The 27,757-nt window shown below is 42.5% G+C and overlaps 1 protein-coding gene across 1 annotated transcript; it reads right to left on the bottom strand.

Annotated features, from left to right (window-relative positions):
* Positions 1 to 1,654: 1,654 nt before the first annotated feature.
* LOC137506140 (purpurin-like) lies at positions 1,655 to 22,995 on the bottom strand. The gene is made up of 6 exons (XM_068233577.1): positions 22,888 to 22,995; positions 21,013 to 21,130; positions 17,278 to 17,414; positions 5,788 to 5,900; positions 5,007 to 5,219; positions 1,655 to 1,963 (listed from the first exon to the last, which is right to left on the bottom strand). The coding sequence occupies exons 2-6, from the start codon at positions 21,127 to 21,129 to the stop codon at positions 1,953 to 1,955; spliced, it is 591 nt and encodes a 196-aa protein (XP_068089678.1). The 5' UTR covers position 21,130; positions 22,888 to 22,995; the 3' UTR covers positions 1,655 to 1,952.
* Positions 22,996 to 27,757: the final 4,762 nt, after the last annotated feature.

The raw sequence follows: 27,757 nt of genomic DNA, 5'->3' as shown, positions 1-27,757 counted from the left end.
GACCATGCTTTCAGCCAGACCTCTGCCTATGGTGGCCATACATGGTACAACTTTTTCATACAATCATATCATTTCTATGTAGTATAAGGGTAAATTAAGTGAATATATTGAAAGGATAATATAGGCAGTTCCCTTATATTACATAGAAATGGTAAGATTGTATGAAAAAATGGTACCATGTATGTCCACCATGAGCAAGCTCAGACTGGCAGCTTAGGTCATACCAGGGGCACACATTTAACCCATAGACTGCCACAGACATCTGTAGGTGTTCTTTGTTTTTGCATCCATACACTATGGGCATGTAAAGGCATTGTAGTACAAAACTGCTTCCGCCTACAGCAGACATCTAAAGGCATTTTTGTTTCTCAATATTCCTTTACCACAGATGTCTAAAAAATGTTTAATACAAAGTTTTGGCTCAACTTTCTAATTTACTTGAATATGCAAATAATTCTTAGGTGTTGCAGAAGTATGCAAATGTTACTGCAAATCTATGCAGCTTGAATATGGACAAATCAAATACTTTCACTGCAAGATTTGATTAGTCCATTTTACAATAGATTTCCATAATAATTACCATAATTCTGTATCGTAATAATTAGCACAATTCTCAACCATCTCAAATATATTTGAACCTCATTGACAATCCCTACTGACTAATGTGGACTTTGGTACATGGAGATTTGGGCAAGACATTTAATAAATGCCATGCAAACAAAGATGGCACTGGTGAGTAGCTTTTTAAAATAATAGCTGGCGGTCTAAGGTTTAAAAGTGCAGGTTGTCAATTTGAGCAATTGAAAGGAAGAGAGCACCGACAAGCCAAAAAGGGAAAAGTGCGTGCCTTGCCCCAAAACCCCAGTGCCTCCTGGGGAGCACCAATACAAAAATAAATAAATGGGTTGAATAAAGAGCTAAAATTATCTGTGCCTTTTTTTTACTGAATGTTAATTTGTGCAGGAGAAACTGCGGTTAGCAGAATATCTGTAATTCTACCAATATTCTACTATGACTAGTTATCAATAGCAGAATATCTAGCCAAACTCCACCACCGCTAACAAACACTGTGTCTCTGGTGCCCAAATTACCAGCTGTAGTCTGTGGCGGCACCCAATTTCCAGGTTGCAAATTGTTTCCATATTTTTGTACCAGGGATCTACCAGACTCTTGAGCTTGACCTAAATATTGCGTTACTAAGGAAAGTGATAAGATTGAATCCATCATTTATTACTGACTGATGTGTTTTCATATTGAAATGGTGAAGGAAAAGAGACAAGGGGGATCTAAATGTTTATTTCAGTGCATATTGCTATGCTTTATACCCACATATGCATATGCATTTTGCTACTGGCTTAATCTCCCTTTTGATGTATTTTTGTTTTAATCATTTTATAATTGTGTTTTTTTTTCCTTGTATAAGTATGTTTCAATACATTTAAATCATGCAGACCTTTAGTTCCCACCTTGTCTCTTTTCCTTCACTATAATTTCATTTGGGACATCTAGCAAGTATAGGGAGCAGGTGCTGTCCAACTGTGCAGCTATATTCATATTGTAATATCACATGACTGAAATATAATTATCATTACTTGTGAACATGCAATTGAGTCATCACTTGGCTTATTGGCATCGTGTAAAATAAAAATAGAAATAATAATAAATTAGGTTTTAATTGAATATTGCAGATAGTCCAGAAGTATATGTATATGAAGATGTCACAGCAATACAATGTTTTGGATTTTTGCCTATTGTGGACAATGGTTCACGTTTTAGAACATAGATTGACTTTCATGATATAAAGTTAAACATTATTTATATCTAGTTTTAATCACGTAATTGCACTCTGGAAGAAGAAATCCTTAAGTTGTGCATTTCTCAAGTCTTCATGTCAAGATGTGCCAGTTTCTTTCATGACCAAGATGTGACAATTCTCTTGGCAACATTGTATTCTAGCAGGCTCCTGAAAAGAGAGAGAGAGACATTGTGTATACGTTTAGATCAAAAAGGGGAGCACAGATACACATGAAAAGGTGACATCACATAGTGATATTGTATATCACATCATTAGAAATTGTAATATATTGGACAGAATACCTATATAGTAAACAAGTACTGTTTAATGTACATACAGTATGTGGGTAAACTCATAAGAGGTTGCAACAACACACGGAATGGCATTGTAACCTACCTACTGTCAAGTGGTTGGGATACACACTGCATTTAAATCTCACAATGAACGAGCTCATCTCTGGGCAAGAAGAAGTCTGTTGCCCATCAACCTCAGATGTCCTTGGTTTTTAGGGTATTTACGTACAACTGTCTTAGGAACCCTCTTCGATGCTTAAGGTTATGATAGCCAATATCAGCCTAGGATACCGTTACACACTCCTAGCTTGCTTGGCAGTGTTCCCGTAATTTCAGAGCATCAGAATAAGGCTTGGTTCCCACTTGAAACGGATCTGGATAGATCCCCAGTAGAGCAACTCCCATTGGTCTGTTTCATGTCCAATATGGTGCCCCGGCAGGCTTTTGCTAGGGTTCCTATTTGTATTGTGGCACTTATTTGTATTGTGGCAAAGACGACTCAAGTGGTGGTGGGACCCAAGCAGTAGCGGCAGCGACCACCACAGATGACCGCAGAAGGTGACAGATTAAGGTGACAAAAAAGGCAGACAGAGTTGAAGAAGACAAAAGAATGGACATTGTAAAGAACCTAGTGGGTACGGACACTGTCCATTCTCCTAAGCTTGCATTGTTTCTGTCCGTGGTGTATGCCTTCTTTGGAAAATGCAGCAGGTCGGGACTTTGCATTGTGTGTACTGCAACGCAGCAAATGGAGCCATTAAAATAGCAAGTGGAAGCAAAAGCTATCTGTTTGCATGTCCATTACTACGCTCCACAAAAACATCACCAAACACGTATGTTTTGTTTACAGGGGAACCAAGCCTTTTACTTCTAGATAATGGCTTTTTCCCTGCTTGAAGTAGGTGAATAGTTTAAAATAAATGTGTCAAGCTGTTGATCCCTGAAAACAACTCATATAATTACTCTGCATTATTTGTGGTCACCGTGGATCCAATTCTTAAAACATTCTCGACCTGATCCAATTCACTTTTTCCTCCTAGGTTTTCTGCTAGGTGGTATTTTCACACCTTATCAATAAAATGCCCTTTAAGCCACCAGCAAGCAAGAAAAAAAATACTCAGAATAATCATCACAGTATTTCTTCACCTAATGTTTGGTACTTTTTCAATTGTAGAGTGCTGAAAAGTGATTTTAAAGAGACACTGAAGCGTAAAAAAAATTACGATATAATGAATTGGTTGTGTAGTATGGATAATTACTAGAAGATTAGTAGCAAAGAAAATATTCTCATATTTGTATTTTCAGTTATATAGGTTTTTTTTTATAACATTGCATCATTCTCTAATATTTGCAGTTTACACACTACTCAGCATTCTAAATGTTTTTACAGAGCAGTCTTGAACTATTGAATGACCTGTCCTCTGGGGAGAAAAAGAAAATACAGTGACTGACAGTTGAGATAATATGCTTCAGAAGACAGAGCTCTCTGTGACTTTGAAAGTCGTGGAGCTCAATGGCTTTTTTGCATAGATAATAACTGGAGTTTCTTAACTCTTCCTGTCCTGAAAACAATATTAGACTCATATCTCTGCTGCTAATGTTTTATTCCTTAACTGTACTACACATACAAACATTATTCATCATTTTTTTTCGCTTCAGTGTCTCTTTAAACAGAAGATGAAAACTAGGAGAAAAAGTTAATTAGATTTGGCCCTTTGTACTTTAAAGTATCCCTGAACTCAGAGGGGGTTTGATTATACTAGGTGCCGTTGTGTGAATGGTATTGTGACATATGTCACTGCACCATTTTCTCAATACAGTGCCCCCAAGGTCAGCCAAAATCTTCGACTGACTAGAACAGCGATCTACAAACTTGGCTCTCCAGCTGTTAAGGAACTACAAGTCCCACAATGCATTTCAGGAGTCTTACAGCCACAGTCATGATTCATAAAGCCAAATGCATTGTGGGACTTGTAGTTTCTTAACAGCTGGAGAGCCAAGTTTGCACATCACTGGACTAGAATGTTGGATATGGGCGGAGAGGAAATGGCAGTTATCCTCCCTGATCACACCCCCCCTTATACTGCTGACTTTTTAAGACCTGTTTTAAAAAAAAGCACCATCGCACAACTCGTCTACTCCTGGATCCCTTCACCGTCTTTTCCACCCTGTGCCTCTGTGTCCTCTCATATCTGCCGGCATCGTCACCACTGTGGTGTGACAGGTCTGCGCCACAACATTGAAGATGCCGGCAGATATGAGCGGACATAGCAACAGAATGGGAGAGCTGACAGGCCGGAAAAGACAGCAAAGGGTTTCAGGAGTAGGTGAGTTGTGCTGTGGTGTTTTTTTTTTTTTTGGGGTTTTTTTTTTACAGATCTTAAAAGGTTGGTAAAGAAGTACTTAAAAGTGAAACTAAACTAAGAACTTCCTCTCTGCTCTAAAGTATTCACCACAGAACGATAACCTTAATGGAAAACATTTTTTTCATTACAATTTATGGAAAAGAAAACTCTGAAGTTTTAACTTGGCTTTGCAGAGAGCACAGAAAGGGTTTAACCTCAACATTTATTGTATGGGGAAAGCCACTGATTTGAAGCCTTCAAGAAATGATATTGGGTCAGAAAAAGCCCAACCAAACACAGGGAGAACAAATACATTACATGCAGAGAGCACCCTGGGAAGGTTTATTTAACTAAGCAAAATTAGAGTACATGCTCTACTCAAATGCAATATATCTTAGGTGGCAAGCCTACTTTAAACAAAGTTATGGGGCTGAGAAATGTATAGGGTATAGCAGGTTACAAAAATATTAGTGAAATAACTATAGCAATATACACACGACTTTAGGATGATGGGCCCCAGGCACCAGACAATAGCAGACACCAATTTTGTAGAGTTTCACTGAATAGACATACCTGATTGAAGCACAGGCTGAAATTGTCCAGCCAAGCAGATTTCTTCCTGTTTTTGGCGAATAATTCTTGTAATAGCTGGAGAAAATCCACGTGGATTACGTGAGAATATAATGGAGTAGCCATCATTGCATGTTCCATCTTCATTTAGAGTACGGCAGGCATAAGTGACTGCATAGTTGTCGTAGTCTGTGTCAATGACCCAGTAGTTGTCTCCTGCAGAAACATAAATCATTTTCACATTCTCCACAGATAATGGAACTCATCTGTAAAAATGTACACAGACCAGTATAGAAGTATTGCTCAGTGCTGACACTTACTTTTCCACAGTTGTTCCTATTAAATTATAAGAGATGTCTCTTAAATTGTATAAAGTGATTAAAAACTGATCCTAGCTATGGTATATTAAAAAAAAAAATCACTATATTTGCTTCTTGCTAACATATAGTGTATAAGATATACACTTAATAATTTAAAGGATAAAAAAAAAATACCATACATATTATGTGTAACAAACATGAAACATTTTGCTGGACTCTCTATAAGGTTATTCAGAAGGACTCTCTATAAGGGTATTCAGAAGCAGTCTTGCTATTTTTGTCAAGTCAAAAGGGGACGATGCATGAGCTGTTTTGTAGCAGAGTCTTTTAGCAGAGACATCTACAAGTCTTTGCTAGGGTGACAGTTGAAGTAGAGTTCCTGACTGTTCAGCCCCATGTCTTGCATACATTAGTACATATACGTACACTATTTTAGCAATTCAGTTTAAGGTGATTCCTCTTACCTCCACTTGATAAGTAGCTGGCCAACCCCTGATAAGTCATGTACATCTTAGCTGGTGCGGTTGGATCTGGTACTGAGTATTGAGCAGCCATTTCAGCGCAAATGAGCCAGAATCTGTAAAAGTATTTTATGCTCATAATTACTTAAACATACTTGCATTTGTCAATTAAAATAAGCCACATTTATATTAAAGCATCATCCTCTAGGTATAGTCCTTTATAATGCTAGATTTATTACTTTACTTTATATGGGGCAAAGACTGCCCTCTGTGGGTTTTTCTGATAATACAATCGCTAAGAACTGGAAGAAGTCAAATATATTTTCTGAAGACAAATGTAGAACACATTAAATGTTCAAGCAAAATCTCTAACCAACACCCACATGAAATGTATATAAGACTAGCTTCCTTGAATACAACTAGAACTTACAGACCTGAAAATGAGCTCAATTTTGCAATTATGATATTTGAGTACCATTCTCAACAGCTCACCCTTTTTTCCACACTCTGCTCTGTATCCACTTACACCTACTCCCACTAACTCTATTATTCCTTTTCTTACCTATTCCTTAATCAATTTTTAGTCTCACTGAGCTGTGGCCACGACTAGGGGCGAACCTGCCAGGCTGCCCTTATATCTAGGTTATCTCCACAGATACTGCAGAAAAAAGGAAAGATCCACTTCACTGGCATAAAAAGTCCGATCTTTGTTGAAAACAAATCAGCTGGACATAGCTCACACGTATCGGAGCCTGACAATCGCTCCTTAGTCATAGCTAAAATAGTTCACAGTGAGTTGTTGTATTCACAGGGGACCAGATTTCGTTGTTATCAAGGGGTCTCTCCTTCGCACCATCCTCCCGTTTCGATGTCTTTAAAACACTATTAGACGTAAACAATTTTGTTAGAAATTTAATAATTAAAAAGCATTTTTTGGTTGCGGAGGATCAGGAGGATGTCGCAAAGGAGCCCCCTGGTGGTGGATCTGGTTATGACACATGACCTGTACTTCCTTTACAGGATGAGTAATTCGGTCCATTTATTACACCAGTTGTCTCTTGCATCACATGAGGGTATTACAGTGAGGGACACCAAATCAGTGCAAATAGGGAATCCCGATTTTTATCCCTTACAAGTGAGGACGAAGCCTGTTGACTTGTTTCAGGATCTAGTTGAAAAGGAACTGTTAATTATACAAAAGATACGCAAGGCTCCCTCTGACCTTACAGCAAGGGAGAGGGAGGCCTTGGAGTCTCTGAAAAACAATGCTTCCATAGTGGTTCGCAACGTGGATAAGGGGGGTTCGGTGGTAGTTTTGAATACGGTGGATTATGAGCGAGAAGCTCTGACAGCTGCAGGTCACAAATACCTATCATCCCCTACCGTCAGACCCTACGGTGTCTTTTTCTGAGAAATTAGATTACCTCCTAGAAGATGGTGTACATTTGGAAGTGCTTACCAAAAAGATGAAGGATTTCCTAATGGTAAAAGTACCAATCGTACCGATATTTCATCACCTTCCAAAAATCCACAAGCCTGACACTCCGCCCAAGGGCCGCCCTATAGTGGCTGGCACTGGATCCTTGGGGGAGCGTCTTGGTGAGTGGGTGGATACCCATTTACAGCCACTGGTGTCAAAGATTGCCCGGCTATCTATGAGATACAAAACATCTTCTAGCTAGTCTCCAACAAATAAAATGGACAGGGGATTCCAGTTGGGTAACACTTGATGTGGCCTTGCTCTATTCATCCATACCACATAAGGCGTTGGAGGCCCTGTCTTATCATCTGGGCTGTTATTCATTCTATCCTCCTCCGTTGAGATCTTTTCTTCTTATGGCAGTAGAGTTTCTATTAAAGCATAACTATTTTATGTTCAATGGCAGGTTTTTTCTCCAAGGATATGGAGCTTCGATGAGAGCCAAGTTCTCCCCATCCCTTGCAAATATGGGATGGTGGGAGGAGCTCCACATCCTTGGAGACGTTAATCTTTATTTCTCCCGTATCTATTGGTAAGGGAGATATATTGATGACGTGCTTATGATATGGAGAGGATCTCCGGAGGATATTGGAGGTTTTGTTCTATTTGCTAATTGTAGTGACTTGAATTTAACTTTTACAGCAAGTGGCGAAACACAAAAGATAGACTATCTAGATGTAACTCTCACAGGGTCACTGGACACGGCACACTGGTGTCATTGAGACATGTACGTTCAGAAAGCCCTGTGCAGGTAACTCTGTGCTCATTGCCTCCAGCTGTCATCCAGGTCACACCATAAAAGCTGTTCCTGTGAGGGAGATGTACCCGCCAAGCGCAACTGCTCTAGCCCCACTATTTTTAATAATGAATTACAGTCTGTGGAAGCAAGGCTGCGAGAGAGGGGCTATAAAAAATGGCAGTTGCGCAGTGCGCGTGACCTAATCCAACGCAGGGACAGATCTGATCTCCTATTGGACCTTCCAGGGAAGGCCTGGGACAGGGATAATAAAAAAAAGTTACTTTTGTAACTACTTACAGTCTTGAATGTGATCAGGTCACCTCAGCGATCCACAAGTGTTTGCCGATTCTATCCAGTGGCGGACATACGGCCGTGCAGGCCGTGCCGCCGCACGAGGGCCCCTGAAGTTCTGCTGCTTCAGGGGCCCATTAAGTATTGCAGGTTTTTTTTTTTTTTTTTTTTTTTTTTTTTTTACCTGGGGGGCCCAACTCCTGTCCTCCCCCCTCACCTCGCCCCCCCCCCCCTCATGCGGCGGGAGAGCGGAAAATACAAGAAATCTCCGGCCGGGGCGGCAGCTGCCGCTTGGTCTCCAACTTTGGAGACATATCGGAAACTAAGCAGCAGCTGCCTCTAGCGTCTGCTGCAGCCCCGGCCGGAGACTTCCTGTATTTTCTGCTCTCCCGCCGGCTGCAGCGCATACCGGGAGGGGGGCCCCGAGGTGAGTGAGGGAGGATAGGAGTCGGGCCCCCCACCCGGATAGCTACCCACCCGGCTACCTTACCCACCCACCCGGCTACCTACCCCGCTACCTAACCATCCACCCGGCTACCTACCCGGCTACCTAACCAGGCTACCTACCCACCCACCCGGCTACCTAACCACCCTGCCGGCTATCTACCTGGCTACCTACCCACCCGGCTACCTAACCACCCTGCCGGCTATCTACCTGGCTACCTACCCACCCGGCTACCTACCCACCCGGCTACCTAGCTACCCACCCGGCTACCTAACCACCCTGCCGGCTACCTACCTGGCTACCTACCCACCCGGCTACCTAGCTACCCACCCGGCTACCTGACCACCCTGCCGGCTATCTACCTGGCTACCTACCCACCTGGCTACCTAGCTACCCACCCGGCTACCTAACCACCCTGCCGGCTATCTACCTGGCTACCTACCCACCCGGCTACCTACCCACCCGGCAACCTAGCTACCCACCCGGCTACCTAACCACCCTGCCGGCTACCTACCCACCCGGCTACCTAGCTACCCACCCGGCTACCTAACCACCCTGCCGGCTATCTACCTGGCTACCTACCCACCCGGCTACCTAGCTACCCACCCGGCTACCTAACCACCCTGCCGGCTATCTACCTGGCTACCTACCCACCCGGCTACCTACCCACCCTGCTGGCTACCTACCCACCCGGCTACCTACCCACCCACCCGGCTACCTACCCACCCGGATACCTACCTACCCACCCGGCTACCTACCCACCCACCCGGCTACCTACCCACCCGGCTACCTAACCACCCTGCCGGCTATCTACCTGGCTACCTACCCACCCGGCTACCTACCCACCCGGCTACCTAGCTACCCACCCGGCTACCTAACCACCCTGCCGGCTATCTACCTGGCTACCTACCCACCCGGCTACCTAACCACCCTGCCGGCTATCTACCTGGCTACCTACCCACCCGGCTACCTACCCACCCACCCGGCTACCTACCCACCCGGATACCTACCTACCCACCCGGCTACCTACCCACCCACCCGGCTACCTACCCACCCGGCTACCTAACCACCCACCCGGCTACCTACACACCCACCCGGCTACCTACCTACCCACCAGGCTACCTACCTACCTACCCACCCGGCTACCTACCAACCCACCAGGCTACCTACCCACCCACCCAGCTACCTAACCACCCACCTACCCACCCACCAGGCTACCTACCCACCCGCCTACCCAGCCACCCACCAGGCTACCCACCCGGCTACCCAGCCACCCACCAGGCTACTTACCCACCCGGCTAAGGGCTACCTACCTACCCACCCGGCTGCCTACCTACCCACCAGGCTACCTATCCACCCAACCACCCATGGGAGCTGCGCGCCGGATGGAGGCTGGGACAGGAGGTCTGCTGCTGCAGGTGAGTAAATGTTTTTTTTTTATTATTTATTTTAGCAGGTGTATGTTCTGGGCAGGTCTGCCACATGATTGCGTGTATGTTCTGGGCAGGTCTGCCACATGATTGCGTGTATGTTCTGGGCAGGTCTGCTACATGATTGCATGTATGTTCTGGGCAAATTTGCTACATGATTGCATGTGTTTTCTGGGCAAATCTGCCGACATGATTGCACGTATTTTCTGGGCATATCTGCCGACATGATTGCAGGTATTTTCTGGGCATATCTGCCGACATGATTGCAGGTATTTTCTGGGCATATCTGCCGACATGATTGCACGTATTTTCTGGGCATATCTGCCGACATGATTGCACGTATTTTCTGGGCATATCTGCCGACATGATTGCACGTATTTTCTGGGCATATCTGCCGACATGATTGCACGTATTTTCTGGGCATATCTGCCGACATGATTGCACGTATTTTCTGGGCATATCTGCCGACATGATTGCACGTATTTTCTGGGCATATCTGCCGACATGATTGCACGTATTTTCTGGGCATATCTGCCGACATGATTGCACGTAGTTTCTGGGCATATCTGCCGACATGATTGCACGTATTTTCTGGGCATATCTGCCGACATGATTGCACGTATTTTCTGGGCATATCTGCCGACATGATTGCACGTATTTTCTGGGCATATCTGCCGACATCATTGCACGTATTTTCTGGGCATATCTGCCGACATCATTGCACGTATTTTCTGGGCATATCTGCCGACATCATTGCACGTATTTTCTGGGCAAATCTGCCGACATGATTGAATGTATTTTCTGGGCAAATCTGCTCACATTATGTGTATTTTCTTGAGAAAACCTGCACAATTATGTGAATTTTCTGGGGAAAGGGTCACCAAAACTTGGGCCCACTGTCTTTGCGTTGCACTTTTCAAGGGAACCTGAGGTGAGAATAATATTGAGGCTGCCATATTTCTCTCCTTTTAAGCAATACCAGTTGCCTGGTTGCCGTTCTGGTCCTCTGCCTCTTATTCTTTCAACCATAGACCCTGAACAAGCATGCAGCAGGTCAGGGGTTTCTGACAATATTGTCAGAACTGAGAAGATTAAGCTGCATGCTTGTTGCTGGTGTAATTCAGTTTATTACTGCAGCCAAATAGATCAGCAGGGCCGCCAGGCAACTAGTATTGTTTAAAAGGAAATAAATATGGCAGCCTCCATATCACTCTCACCCCGGGATCACTTTAAATTACAGTTAGCTCCGCCCTTATCCGGTCATTGCCACGCCCATTTTTTGCCGCGGCGCTACGCGCCGCAGGTTCTATCCACGCCCATTTTTTGCCGCGGCGCGCTTCGCGCGCCGCAGGTTATAGCTGCACCCATTTTTGGGCGCGGCACAGGGGGGCCCACAATTGATATTTTGCACAGGGGCCCACTGCTGCCTGTGTCCGCCACTGATTCTATATATGGACCAGAAACTTAATACGATTCTGAAAAATGGGTGTTCTTTTTCTTCAAGTGGGAGCCAAACTATTGGCTCAATATTACCTCCTAGTCTATTCAATTCAGTTTCATTTTCGAACAATAGAACATGGCTATCTACAACCAGTACCTACCAGTGTGGTTATTCCACCTGCCAGTATTGCACTTATCTTCAACCAGGTCGCGAGGTGTTTTCCTGCTCTAAACAACAATCTTTTTCTATCTCAGGCTTTATCAATTGTGCTACTACCAATGTAATCTACACCATCCATTGACAGAAATGCTCAGTACAGTATGTGGGTTGTACAACTCGCCCCCTAAGGGAAAAATCAGAGCACTACAGGGGAACCACTAGGGATAGCTTTGGGGGATCAAAGGTTTCTCGACACTTTGCTACATGTCATGATGGGGATTTGTCCTCTTTTAAATTTCAAGGGGTGGAAAGGGTTAAGCGGTCTATCAGAGGCGGGGATAGTCAAGGAACATTTTGAAACGAGAAACATCTTGGATTTGGAAACGCTGGACACATTTAAGAAAAAGTTGTGTACTTGTAATTGCAAATTGTCTGCCTAAACCCGCCCATTGTAGGTGGAGTAACAAATGTATAAATTGTGCCTACTGTGTGAACTATTTTAGCTATGAGCGATTGTGAGGCTCCGATACGCGTGAGCTATGTCCAGCTGATTTGTTTTCAATAAAGATCGGACTTTTTATGCCAGTGAAGCAGATCTTTACTTTTTTCTGCAGTGTCTGTGGGGCCTGGCTGCCCATGGTCCTGCTCCTGGCTAATCTGGTGGGGTGGTGAGCGGTGTTCATCCTTTCTACAATCTCCACAGATAGCAGACTATGGGCTTGATTCTCTAAAGAGTGCTAACTGTTAGCACGTGAGGTGCCGTGTGCGCATCTTTACGTGCGCAAAGTTTTGCGCCACCACGGTAACTACCATATGTGCGGGATAACATGGACTTTTGCCTGTTATCGCGTGCCCATTTGCGCACAAAGTCCACATTTTTGCGCGCAAACAGTAGTTACCATGCGGGTGCGAAACTTTGCACGTAAAGATGCGCGGACGGCACCTTGCGTGCTAACTGCTTACCACGGGCGTGCTAACAGTTAGCACTCTAGAGACTCAAGCCCTATCTGTTTAACCCAACTGATGGTGGGAGGAGGGGTTATCAGAGGCTTCTTAGTCTGGACTGGTGAAGTATAAACTTTCAATCAAAGTCCAAAGCCAGACTTCTGCTTGAGCTTAAAACTAGTCCAGCCTATGACTACTGTTTATTTGCTACTGTTTGATACTTTTCCTGTTTTTTTTTTTTTTATTTCACTGGACTGAACTGATGGTCCAGTGATGTCCCCTTGACGACGGTTGTTAAGCACCGCCTCTTCCTGCATGCGACGTACGTGAGGTTACGCAATGCATGCAAACAGGAAGACTATCGATTGTAGTACTTTGCGTGGAGTCGTCAGGAATCTTAACCACTTCAGCCTACAGTGTTGTTTCACCTTATGCATCCGAGCAACTTTCACCTCCCATTCATTTGCCAATAACTTTATCACTACTTATCACACTGAAATGATCTATATCTTGTTTTTTCCCCCACCCAATTAGGCTTTCTTTGGGTGGTACATTTTGCTAAGAATTATTTTTTTCTTAATGCATTTTAAATGGGAATATTAAGAAAAAATGGAAAAAATGCATTATTTCTCAGTTCTCTGCCATTATAGCTTTAAAATAATACATGCTACCATAATTAAAACCTATGTATTTTATTTGCCCATTTGTCCCGATTATTACACTATTTAAATTATGTCCCTATCACAATGTATGGCGCCAATATTTTATTTGAAAATAAAGGTGCATTCAGTTTTGCGTCCATTACTATTTACAAGCTTATAATTTAAAACATTTTAGCAATATACCATCTTCTCATGCATATTAAAAAAGTTCAGACCCTTAGGTAACTATTTATGTTTTTTGTTTTTGTTTTTTCTTATTGTAATTTTTTTTTCATTAAAAATTTTATTTGGGTAATTTTTTGTGTGGGAGGTAAACAGTTAATTTTAAATGTAATCATGTGGGTTTATTTTATTAAAAAAATGTATGTAGATGTAGCTTTACTATTAGGCCACAAGATGGCCACAGTGAGATTTTTTTTTTCCGCCCTGCTAACTTCCAGGAAGCATATAGAGGCCGGTAAACTTTTTTTTTAATCAGAAAGACTGCGGCCTCTGATAAGAGGCTGTCTGTTTTTCTGCTGGGGACTTAGATCAATGAATAGGAACAATGTTCCCATTCATTGATTTCACGGCTAACAGAAGGCGGCGGGAGCGTGCCCGTCGCAGCGGCAGCAGGTCAGGCTATCTGGACGGATATATGCTTAGCGACTTGATGCTTAGCGACTCTCGCATGATCGTGTGCCTACAACCACGTTGCGACATTGTGTAAACGACCGCTTGTTGCTCAAAAAATCATTGGTCGTCGGGAAAATCGCCAGAAAAATTGCGATGTGGGTACATAGTTTAACATGACAGTTGCTCTTTCTGAGAAAGCAATAAAGCACTGTCTATCAACCCTTACACTTTGTGACTCATTAGATAAACTCAGATTTCAGCTATACAATCTTGATGCCTTCTGCCATTTAGATCATATTACTTTAAAGACATGTTTTGTTTTGTTTTTTTAGATATTAAAACTATATAAGCAATATTTTAACCAGTATCTGCTACTATTTGATTGGTACAGGTTTATAAGACTGTGCACACTAGCCTTTGTACGATAAAGAGCTTACAGCATATGTGGTGGATGGGTGAACCTGAACACCTACCTAATTAAGATTCTATATTTTAGCATACTGGGTTATGTGGGTCATGTGAGCCAGGGGTCTGTAAGCACAGAAGACAAAGCCGAAGACAGGCAGATCCATACAGCGCACACGTGAGTGCGACATAGAGGGCGCTCGCGCATGCGCAATGTAGAGCGGCCCGTCTTCGGGAGCACTCGGGCTCCTGAAGCATTTCCGAAGCCTCCCTTCGCTGGGGGAACAGCGGTATTTGACCGATACGGTCAAATACCGCTACGGGGGAGCGAGCGCAACAGCGGGGACCAGGAGAGGAGAGGGAATGCTCTATGGGACCCAGAGCCTCCCTCTCCTTAGGTGAGTATATTACTTTTTTTTTTATTTCGGTTCCGATTAGCTTTAACATAAACATTGTTTACCCACAAATAAAAATATCTGTGCCTTAACTTTCAGAAAAAACCTGAAGCAAACTCTGCTAAGTGTAATTTTGCCTTCTTAAAACAAAAGGTATTTGCTATAATTCAGCTAATTGAGCTTTCCTAGTGGTTCTGGGTCCCAAGGTCTTCACCAGCCATCCGGGCCAAGATTAAACAAGCATGTGTATGCCGCTTTACTCATTTACTCACAGCTGCTATTATCTTCGCTTAATTTAGCTGAGTTGATGCAATAATTCTCTTTGAAAAACAGCCTTTTCTACACCTAAAGAGCTGTTGTCTTGGGATAAGTTTTAATGCCCTTTCAGAAGACATTTCCACAGCTTCTGCTGTGCTAACAAACATAACCAAGTTTTCCAAGATATCCATTATCTTTAGATCTGTTATTCTGTCATTTATGCACTTTGTATTTTAGCTTGTTTAGAATACTGTCTAGAGACAATGTTTGAAGAATTTTAACCACTTCGCATCCAGACCTTGTTTTCCCCTTATTGACCAGAGCAGTTTTGACGTTTTAGCTATGTCACTATTCAATCAGCAATAACTTTATCCCTACTCACTACACCTAAATGATCTATATATCGTTTTTTTCAAGACAAACCAGGCTTTCAATGGGGGGTATTTAGTCCCAAGAACAATTTTGTTTTCTAGGCATTTTAATTGAAAAAAGGGAACAAAAATAAAAATGCATTATTTCTCAGTTTTTAACAATTCCAGTTTAAAAATAAAAAGTGCCACAGTGATAAAACCATTCCACCAGTTTTATGTCCCCCCTAATATAGTCAGATGTGCCCCAAGTATCTGCCCAACCTTCCCAGTTTAGACAGATTTGACCCCAATATCAGCACCCCCCGTATAGTCAGATGTGTCCCTTGTATCTACCACCCCCCAGTGCAGAGAGACAGTAACGCCGCCAGGATTGGCACCCCTCATTATAGGCAGATGTGTCCCCAGGATAAAATTTCCCCCATTATAGCCATATGTGCCCGCAGAATTGCCCCCCCCCCCACCAATTATAGCCAGATGTGCCCCAGTATTAGGTTACCCCCCGGTAACCAAATGATCCCCCATTGTCAGAAGTCATCCCCCCAGTTACCCTGATGCCTGCCAGTTGTTTTGGCCCCCCAACCCCCCCCCTCCAGTGTGGATGCCAGGTGTCTGTCCCCTCCCCCCTCCCCCATCAGGCAGCCCCTCCGTGCACAGATGCCAAAAACATGTAAATAAAGCTGCCTCTCTCACCTTACCTCATTCCAGCGATGAGCCTGCAGCCCGAGCATCCGATCCCAGCTCTGAACTCAGCCGCGTATTGCCGGTAACCCGGGTCCCGGCTTGATGACGTCATCAAGCCGGGACCCGGGTTACCGGCAATAGGCGGCTGAGTTCAGAGCTGGGATCGGATGCTCAGGCTGCAGGCTCATCGCTGGAACGAGGTGAGGTGAGAGAGGCAGCTTTATTTACATTTTTATGGCCATCTGTGCACGGAGGAGAGGGAGATGAAGGATCACGCTGTTTGCTACAGCGGTGATCGTTCATCTGCGGGGGGGGGGGGGGGGGTGGTCACTGATTGGCTACAAGGGACATGTTCCCTTTTGCCAATTAGTAAGGCAGCCGACAGTGCCGGGGGGTGTGCTCTGAAGCGCACCTGTTCCTGCACAAAAGGGCTGAAAGCAGGTCAGTATATCTACGTGGCTGTGGCTGGGAGGGTGCCACAGCTGACGTAGATCTACTGTAGTGGTGGGAAAGTGGTTAAAGAGGGATTGTCAGTCACAAAATCAAATTCCATTTACCCACTGCTGTGTTTATTATGCTTCTGCTATAATAAACCTTATCACAGTCATCCTGGCTCAATTTTTGTTCCAGTGTCGACGAGAAGGAAGCTTGTCATCACCCCTCCCATATTTCTGGTCCTCACTGATTGGCTTAGGGCAATTCAGTGTGACATGAAGCTGAAATCTGATCTTTCTGTTCTCACATATTTACAAAGCATCTAGCTAAAGCAAAAAAAAAAAAAGTAAGAGAGGAAATGACATCAGCGATGGCTTCGGTCAGAGGGAACTAAAATGGCAAATGCCAAGAACAGAAATCTCTTTATTTACTATACAAAATTCACTGAAATCAAAATGTGGACAGTACAATACATCTGTTTTGTAAGTAGAACAAGTAGTTCTAGTAGTATTAGTAGTTTTTTTTTTCCTGGAATAGTATGGCTGACCCTGCTGCTTTAAACCTTTTACTATCGATACCTTTACTAAGGCCAATAATAATAGGTATAATTTACAAATAGTATTTGTATTAAATTCCCATTTTATTCTAGTGCCATAAATCTTTCCATGAACTACTCCACTTTCATAGCTCCATCAAGTGATTATCTTCCAATAAGAAGCAGACTTAACCAGTGTTACTTACCCAAATAATTTAACTCTCCCTTTTGATGATGCAGTCATTGTGCCATCCTCATCTACGACGTACTCAGCAGAGATATTATCTTGCAGGAATAACCCTTCGGGGTCCTTCTTTCCAATAGCGTACCATTTTCCTCCGTACTAATGATGTGAAATATATTCATAGTTATTCAAAGCATTTGGAATGCAAAAAATAAATTTGTAAAATAAATTATCTTATTTTTAGCTTTGATTAGTATGGAAAGGTGTGATAAAAATATTAAAACAATAAAAAGGTAAAAAAAGACAAGGTAAGAAAAGACAAGGTGGCACTAAAATAACGTTTATTAAAGATATGGATGAAAACGCATTTGTCAGGTTATACTGTATATGATTCATCAGGTCAATACCGTATCAAACATGATGCTATAGTCTGGCCCTCTTGAGCTAGACTATAGGACTATTTTGATACAGTATTAACCTTATAAAGTGGGTATAGCCTGAGAAATGCATTGCCGTTCATACTTTTTGATAAATATATTTTTAATGCCACCTTAAAATAAGCTTGTCTTTTCTTACCTTTTATTGATTAAGATTTATATCACACTAGGGGCGCCTCCTCCCTATCCAGTTGCATGTGGTCTTCATTAGATGAGGTCTGGTAGTTAGAGTAGTTCTCAATAGCACACAGCTCTGCATACAATATATCCTTTCTTGGAGAGGGTTTCTTCACACATGCTATACCGTGGTTGCTGGACTAGCAACTCAGATTTGTGAGTACCCATCTTATTTTATTTTACAACAATTTCGACATACTATACCATATAGGGCTCCCAGTCCCTATCAGTATTTTTTTTTCTGGTACAGCTATATATCAGTATGCAACTTCTCATCAAAATATATAGTCAGAGATACTATTTCTTTACCACTCTTCAAAAATATATTTTTTTTCTTTGCTGCCTCATCACTCTTGAAGATATTTCCCAAGAAAGTGATAGATATCCTCAAACAAGGGGACACAGGACACAAAAAACCTTAACACTTTTTCCCAAATTACAACAAAATAAATTGGAATTTTTTTAAAGATTATTATTATAACTTTGTTCCTATCTCAGAAACACCTAAGGCTCTGCCTGTCCTTATATGTTTTCAAAACCATTCTCTGTGGAGACTAATATAGTGAGCAACAGAAAATACCATCAATCCACTTGGATTGGCCAATTGATTTTAGCACATTTTTTATTTCTTATTTTTCCTTGCTACTAATTACTACTGCTGTAACGTGTATTTATGGCCACTTGTCCCTAGGTAGCAGTGTGAGACTATAATAAAGGACGTCTTCTTTCCGCTTCTATATTATCTGCTAGCAGAGAGACGTGAAAGCATTCCAAGAATTTACAGCACAAAGTGTTCTGTCAGCTGAGGTCAAAAGTAGTGCACTGATCTCAAACGAGATGATACCTTTGAAGATGCTAATGGGTTAAGTATCTGTTCATAATGCATTTGCTTAAATTACTTTCTTCATATATTCTATGATCAACATTGTATCATTAATGGGCACTCGTACACCAGGATTTTAGCAATAGCTTTAACCCATCTTAGGTCTCTTTTACATCGGCAGCTGCAGCCAGTGCATTCACTGCTTTTCATTGATCCTGCGTACTAGATGGGCACTTGCAAGTGCTCAGTATGAGCAATGGAGAGGCACCCATCCCTTTAAAGCGGTATTGTCACCATTAAAATCAAATTTCAACAGCAACTCGCCTGAGTGTATTAAGTGATAAAGATGCTAATCCTGCATTCAAAACTTGCAAAACTTTTCCTGCTCTTATATTTTGGAGTTATCACATATTTTAGGAGCACTGGCCCTAGTGCCAAACAGTGCCAAAGAGTTGAATGCTGCGAGTTCTTTTGAATGCTGGAAGTTCTTTTTATCTATAATATATTCCTCCTCTTCCATTTATTTCCCTGCCTAGCTGATCACTTGTGTTTACAAGCAAGGCTGAGGTGACTCAGTGATTGGATGTGTAAATAAAAAAAAAGACTCTGGGAGGAGGGCAGCTAATGAATACACAATGAGCAAGAGAAAGGAGGGGGGGGGAACAAGAGTCAGGCGGTATATGATGTCAGCATTAGCTTGGCAAGATGGCCACTGCCTAGAATAGGATTTTCTGCTTTTACTTTGTAAAATTCACAGGAATCATTACGTGGATAGCACAATACATCTGTTATGTAAGTAGAAGTAGTATTTATCTACTTATATATGTGTGTTTTATTTCTAGGTTAGCATGGGTGTCGCTTGTTCTTTAAGGCACATCAGAACATGGCCAGAGACACAAACATGACATTGACCATTTTTCGCTACCGAGTAACTGCATGGCCAGTGCTGACCCAGGTGTAGTTACGAATGCTGTAGTTAAGCTGCTTTGAACTGCAGTCAGAAGTCACTCAGACTGTCTGCAGATCATAGGCTGATTGCTGATCCCCCCTCCCCACCACCACCACCACCACCACCAACACACACACACACACACACACACACACACACACACACACACACACCTTAGACTAAAATGGTATAATACGCAACTACCATAACTGAAATCTTCATCTTAATTTCTGAAGTAGTTATAGTTCCTAATGTTCTAATACCACACATGCCCTTTGTGATTAACACTTAATTTAAATGTGTATGGTTGGCAATTTTTGAGGCCCCTCCCCATGACCATCCTTAGATTACAAAAGCAAATAATTCTGCTTAAAATATGACTACTTCTAGAAAATGAAGGTGGGGGATTCTTAACTTGTTTTAGTAAACTGCTATTTGCCTGATCTGGGATCATACTTTATACTGTATATAATGGGCCCAATCCAATTCACTTTTTCTCCTACATTTTCTCCTAGGAGATAATTTCATTTTGTGCTTTAAAATTCTTTTTAGCACTCTGCAACTGAAATAGCACTAAAAGTAAGTGAAAAGGAACTGTCATAATTAATAGTTTGCTCTTGGTTGCTGGTGGCTTAAAAGGCATTTTATTGAAACGTGTGCAAATATCACCTAGGAGAAAACTTGGTAGAAAAAGTGAATTGCATGTGGCCCATTGGCACTTACCAGATCTCCATATTTATAAAGGTAGTAATCAGCTCAAATGATCACCACATTGATACAGAATTGCTAGCCTGCCTTTAATTGCCTATTTCAGCAGAAATCTGTGCTTAAAATCCACAGTCACAATATTTATAAAGTGCCAAACAATACTTTATAGATCACCAAATGGCAATCTCTGCTTTGAAACTTGAGAATGCCATAGGCTACAATGGAGAGTAAAGACATTTGTTGCAAATACCTTGCTCTCTTTTTTGCCATAGATTGTCACTTTAAAAATAAACATGGCATATAGCAAATAAAGTCTATACATCACATACCACTATTTTCTCTGGTCACTTTTTTGGCCTTCTACCTCATTCTATATAGGCCTTCCCTCTGTTACCCCTGGTAGCTGCATGCCTTCTCTAAGTTTGTGATTTATTTTACTTGCTGTTGAAGCCAAAAGATCAGCATGGCAGCCTGGCAATTTTACATTTTCAAAGCAAATAAACTGATCGTCTCCATGTTCCACTCACTACAGAATTCCCCATTTAATTTTTTAGGATTTTTTAGGATTAACTAGTTAGTCTACCAAGAACTTATCTCAGTCGTATGTAGAGTAGGTGGAGTTACTCTATATACTGTTTGTGTGTTCCACCGAAGACAACTCACCCTTTTTATATCAAAGTCTTCCTTCACTTTAAAATTGTCTACCACACATGTCTGGGCTCTACAATGCTCAATAAGGGTGATGAGTGTAGCAATTAAAAAATACTTCAAATTCTTCATACTAGAAAAATGGAAAAAGAAATGTAGTTAGATTCAATCCATAATGAGTGCAGAAAGAAAAATATGACATAATTTATGCATGACTAAAACCCGGTTACAGCAGTTGTAATTTATATTGAAGTGGATCACTGTAGGTACTTTGATGTGAACATAGGCTAGGACACAGTGCATCATTTCATTGGCGCACAGTAAATGCCTATATCTAAAGTAAGCAACAGACACTGTACAGTATCAGTATTTCATAGTACAGTAAGTATAGCAAGTTGTTTTACAGTTGTTGCAGCATTTCTGAAAATTACAGTGAAAACCAATAAAAACAAAGATTTACATGGAACCTAAGGGCCCTTTCCCACTAAGAAATGTTATTGCAAATGCAATGAGCGGGACAATATTTTCAATTGTGGAATGCAATTTCCTATACAAAAAATGCAGCAGGACAGTGACAGTGACTAATGGAGACGTTTGCCACAGGTTTCATTACTTTTCGGTACCTTGGGCTTTGCAATCTGCAAGCGATTGGAATCAGATTGCAAAATGCTGATGGTGGTAAAGGCCCTAAATGGCAGCTTTGCCCCTCAAGACGATATAATCTGGAAAATATCTATTACAGTGTCAGTTATGCAAATCTCATATGCTGTAAATCTATGTGTGAGATAAAAGCATTGTAACGTTTGTAAATATTTCATTGATCGTATTTACAGTATCTTATTCGTTACTTATGCAGTGCTATAAAATCAGAATTTTGCATTCCTTCATTGTTATCCTCCATCTGATTACAGGGGTCAATAGTGCAAAAAAGCAGTATCAATGTTTGTAGCTATGGGGAAATGAAAGGAAAAGTAGATTGTATTTTTGGGTTTATAACACTATATCACAAAATACAACCCTTGTAGGCCATAACTATTGTGTGCACCAGATTTATTAAAGTGGTTCTGGTTACTGAAACCACCTTTTTTCATTTTCATCAATATGATTGGGTATTCGAGGTGCAAACCATCAAAGCATGGAAGTGGATAAAGTCCTCCAAAGTTATTGTCAGCTTAACCAAAGCTTTCTTCATTGTCTCTTGATGCTTTGTGAACACATAAGACACAGAGAAGAAGTCAATAGATTTGAATTGCTGTGAAGAGCGTTGCCTCACTCTGCTCTTATGAGCAAGTGTCTGTATGTATCTAGCAACAGTCAAGTGTTTTGTGAGAATTGCTTTTGTGAGAATTGCTTCTAAGCTAAACACAGATCTCCCGGGTTACAAATCTAGGTTTTACTCATTATGGGCATGATTCACAAAGCTTTTTAACCTGTTTTCACCTTTTCTATGTTACATTTTTAAGCTCCCAAAAGCAAAAATATAATATAATTCGGGTAAGAACGGTAATATTGAAATGAAGTTAATCAGGAACAACCTACTTTGAGTAATTATTGTGCTTGTAAATGTGATGAAAGGTTATTTATATCAATTAGGTGATAAATAAGTCATTTATGAGAAGCTTTGTGAATAGAGCCCAATGTGTGAGAAAGGGACAGCTCTACTTTAACTGGAGAATTAGGTGTTTTCATGAAACGTTACAAAGATACCATACAAGGCATATTAGTGGTTAAGAAGCAAAGCCTAACCTCTCCTTTTTATTTATTCGTTGATAGAAACCATTTTATAAACCTTCACAACTAAACTTTGGTCATATATCACCTGGATTAAACATATTTTCACCAAGAGAAAAAACTTCCTATAGAAAATCATGTTCAACAGAAAAGACTTACCTGGCTTTTAGTGTTGTAAATGGGTTTGAAGTGGGTACCTTACAGATTCAAATGGACATCTCTTTCTGGTCATTCAAGTATTTCTGCTTTAAATAATAAGCCCATGGTCTACCTAAGTGGTTATTTTGGTCTGCAGAGGACAGTAAGAAGCTTACATCTGTTAATCCATTACATAAAATCTGTTCATAATCCTTTTCTCTGATGTCCACTCGTCTGATTGTGAAAGAAAACAGAGTTAAAATGGATGAAGAAAGCCCATGCTTACCAGTGCTGCACGTGGGTCTTCTGTACATGAACCTGTACTGATAATCAGAGGCCTAGACAGACATCCAGATGACCCTGCAAGTGGATTTCTATTTGTTTTTGCCTTCCAAACTGCTGTACTATCTTAAAGTGAGCAAGTTGAGATAGAGGTATAGGAACTGCCATTGCACATTTATCTGAAGCTAACTCTGGTGTTATCAGCCTTGTCCCTGTGCTGTCAGCACGTAATATGTTATTTTATGTACAATAACAAAATCAGCTATGATGATGGAGCCATTCCTTGCTCCGATATGCGTGAGGTTTTATCTGTAACATTAATGTTGGATTAAAGACTAAAGAATTTTCTACTTCACCCAACCATCTGGTGCAGCGGGACTTCCTTCTGGATACTGCTCCAACAAAATTATCAATAAAAACTCCTATATCTTCATTTACTATTGCATTGTTTTGAATAAAAAATATTTGAGCAATAATAATTTGAACCCAAAAAATGCATCACAATTGTGTAACAAAATATTTTTTACACTACCAGTAGTGTTATCTAGCTATATATATAATAGGATACGTGCCTCAATCTTTAAGCAAGAAGAAGATGTAGCGCCCTGCCCCCAGGGCCGGTCCAAGCAAGAAGAAGGGTCTGGTCCAAGCAAGAAGAAAAAGTAGCGCCCTGCCCCCAGGGGCTGTCCTACACTTGCCACCGAGCTGGAGGGGATAGCGGGCAGGAAGGGGATATTGGGCACACGGGCGGGGAGAGGGGTCGGACCCCCCCTTCCTCACCCACCTAGGTCCCCATCTGTGCTCCCCCTCTAGCTTAAGTAAGAGGCAGTGGGCAGGGAAGACTCACCTCTTCCGCGTTCCAGCATGCGTTCCACTGTCCACTGTCATCACTTCCTGCAATGCCGTCCACTTACAATACAGTGGGTGGCATTGCAGGAAGTGATGACAGTGGAACACACGCTGGAACGTGGAAGAGGTGAATCATCCCCACTCGCTGCCTCTTACTTATGGCGGCTGCTGCTGCTGCGCTTAAGCTGGAGAGAGAGTGCAGTTGGGAGACCCAGGTGAGGGAGGGGGGTCCGCCCCCCCTCCCTGACGCTTAAGCTGGAGGAGGAACGCAGATGGGGGACCCAGGTAAGGGAGGGGGAGTCCGACCCCCCTCCCCGCCGCTGTGCCCAATACCCCCTTCCTGCCCTCTACCCTCTTATGTGGCGGATGCTACGCGGGTCCACTAGTTTTGTTATATTTTATTGGTTTTAGCCTAGTTTTTAATCCACTTTGACCTCTCTTTACCCCATTTGTATGTGAGTGGTACATTTGCTGGAACTTTGCTGGGATATAGTAAGTGAGGTGTGTGTGTGTGTTTTAGGAGTTGGGAAGGGAGACCATAAGGAGATTACCTTGAAGAAAAAGAAAAGCTTGGGTTCCTTGAAGACTCCTTGTAATAAAGTAAAAAAGTAAATATCACACATATACCAGGTGTGTTTTATGCATCACAATACCCTCAGTGCTACAGAGGATCATTTTAAAGGAGTACTGTAAGGGGTAGGGGAAAATGAGTTGAACTTACCGTGGCTTCTAATGGTCCCCCGCAGACATCCTGTGCCCGCACAGCCACTCACCGATGCTCCGGCCCCGCCTCCAGTTCACTTCTGGAATTTCAGACTTTAAAGTCTGAAAACCACTGCCCCTGTGTTGCCGTGTCCTCGCTCCCGCTGATGTCACCAGGAGCGTACTGCGCAGGCACAAGCCATACTGGGAAGTGTGCAGGGGGCGGAACTATAAATGCATAACACTGCCCGTTTGCAGACGTTACAATGGGCCGGGCAGCCAATGAGGAAAAAGTGAGGGTCAGCCAGCCCAGCCAACCCAACATTACCTCCAGGTAGGCCAGCCAGCCAGCCCAGAATCATGACCAGCCAGGCCAGGCACCTCAGCATCATTTCCAGCCAAGCCAGCCAGCCCAGCCAGGCATCCCCTCCAGTTCAATTTCCCATCAGATTGAGCGGTTGAATCAATATTTCTGAAACTTGGATCTGAGTTCCAATCATTTTGTGATCGGAAAATTGATCAGAAAAACAATCAGAAATCAGATCGGACCTGTCGGAAATAATCGATTTGACCCATCGATCTGATGGGAAATTGCATGGGTTGCACCAGGCATAAATAGCTTAAGCAACCTAGAAGACATTTTCAGATCAAATTGTTCAGACCAAAGTTTAACTACACTAGTCACATGCATGTTTACTAAAATCAAGTAGATCAACCAGACGTCGAGTCAAATGATATGGTTTTAAAGGAACTATGCATGGCAGCCTGCATTTACCTCTCAGTACAAGGTCCCTTTAAACAAGCCTACTGTTTTCTTACCCTTCTACATTACTCTAGCCAATTTCTAAAATTACATACTGTATGTACAGTATGTTACAAGCTTTTGGGCTACCAGGAGAGGGAAAAAACACACATTTTTGGCACAAGGCCTTTACAGCACGGTTTGTCTGTACAGCACTGTTTTATTGAAGACTACCCACATTTCATACAAAACCACAGAGAAGCACAAATCTATTTTCTTTGATTTTCTATATTTTAGTGTAAAATTGATTGTTGGAATAACTATCAACACTTCCTGACTGAATGTGATGCATGTGTTTCTGCTTTGTGATGGGCAGAGCATTAGGGCAGGCATATAAGGAGAGGATTTAGTGGAGGTGGGATGAAAACAAACTCTTAAAATATGTAGCTTGTTATAAAGTCTTCCTGCCTTGTTTGGCTTAGCTGGGTTTAAGTTCATTTAGTGACATAAGTGAACATTGCTCCTTCATGATGGCCTGGAACCTCTGAGTGATCTGTCACTAAGGATATGTGAGGTCAAGTCAGGAACAATAAGAGCTTGGTAGAGTCAAGAATTACCCCTCAAAGAAGAAATCTGTTTAAGTGGATTACATTTATAATGCTCTGCAAATATATATTGAAAATTACAGCCCATCCTTATGCTGTATCTCTGCTTGATGTGTTAACGAATATAGAATTTCTAACACACCTATAGCTAAAGGTTTTATTTGTTGCTTGCCATGTACTGTATTGATTAACCACTTGAGGACCCACCCTTTACCCCCCCTTAAGGACCAGCGCTGTTTGTTGGGATCTGTGCTGGGTGGGCTCTGCAGCCCCCAGCACAGATCAGGGTGCACGCAGAGCGATCAGATCGCCCCCCCCCCTTTTTCCCCCCTATGGGGATGATGTGCAGGGGGGGTCTGATCGCTCCTGCCTGCAGGCATGTTGCGGGGGGGGGGCACCTCAAAGCCCCTCTCCGCGGCGAAATTCCCCCCTCCCTCTCCTACCTGTCATGCCCAGTGATCCGGGCTGCACAGGACGCTATCCATCCTGTGCAGCCAGTGACAGGACGTCCCCTGTCACATGGCGGCGATCCCCGGCCGCTGATTGGCCGGGGATCGCCGATCTGCCTTACGGCGCTGCTGCGCAGCAGCGCCGTACAATGTAAACAAAGCGGATTATTTCCGCTTGTGTTTACATTTAGCCTACGAGCCGCCATCCGCGGCCCGCAGGCTATTCATGGAGCCCCCCGCCGTGAATTGACAGGAAGCAGCCGCTCGCGCGAGCGGCTGCTTCCTGATTAATCAGCCTGCAGCTGGCGACGCAGTACTGCGTCGCTGGTCCTGCAGCTGCCACTTTGCCGACGCACGGTATAAGCGTGCGGTCGGCAAGTGGTTAATGTACAGGAAATCTGGTTAACTTGGTTTTATCATTGTAAATTCTGAAGCCACACAAATATTTAGCATGAGAGGGCTCATTTACACTATTTCGGTTTGTATACGTTTTTAAAAGCTCAAGCATTTTTAAAAATGTAGAGAAGCACATCAAATTCACACTTTTATGTTTCATTTGCAAGGACTTTACTAAATTTTGAATGCTGCATTTTGGCCAAAAACACATTTGTTTTCATCCTGTTTAGAGCAATGTAAAGGAGAAAAACTGCACAAACAGCAACCAGTCACCCATGTTCAGCCTTACCCTTGGGCAACAACCACCCACAATCCAGGCCTTTGTGGCCTTTGCAAAAATTCTACTCTGCTGACATCTAAAAAATAAAATCTGAAAGACAGTTTGAAGCTCTTTTGCAATGACCACAACAAGAGGGCAGATTTTTATTTGTCGATTCAAATCGTCACTGGGTCTTACAGGAGAATGTGCTTTCTTTTTACAAAAGAACTAAAATAACAGCTGGGAATCACTTGTAAAGTGGTCTCTGTTCTTGAACTGGTCATGACTTTTATCCAGATAACTTACATGGATGTGCTTAAAGTTTGGTTCACACTCTGCAGAACTTAGCCTTGCCCCACTTGTCTGCCTTTCACTTATCTCCATGTCTCCTTTCTGCCATTTTTTTTGTCTGCCTGACACTCATCTACCTATTACTTGTGTGCCTAGCACTTATTTGTCTGTCACGTATCTACCTACCTCTTGCTGCTTATCACTTATCTGCTTACCACTTTGCTTCGTGTCACTTATTTATCTGCCACTTAACTTCATGTCACCTGTTTGTCACTTATCTGTTTACCACTTATGGTCCACCACTTAAGGTCCATAC

This window comes from Hyperolius riggenbachi, chromosome 1 (assembly GCF_040937935.1).
Source record: "Hyperolius riggenbachi isolate aHypRig1 chromosome 1, aHypRig1.pri, whole genome shotgun sequence".
Lineage (NCBI taxonomy): Eukaryota > Metazoa > Chordata > Amphibia > Anura > Hyperoliidae > Hyperolius > Hyperolius riggenbachi.
This window is presented reverse-complemented; position numbering and strand designations above follow the sequence as displayed.

Excerpts from the sequence above, each read along its gene's own strand:
- LOC137506140 (XM_068233577.1), bottom strand. The coding sequence starts at position 21,129 with ATGAAGAATTTGAAGTATTTTTTAATTGCTACACTCATCACCCTTATT. Across the intron at positions 5,901-17,277 it reads GGGAGAGTTAAATTATTTGG|ATTCTGGCTCATTTGCGCTG; the intron begins GTAAGTAACACT and ends ATACTTTTACAG. Across the intron at positions 5,220-5,787 it reads CAGCTACTTATCAAGTGGAG|GAGACAACTACTGGGTCATT; the intron begins GTAAGAGGAATC and ends ATGTTTCTGCAG.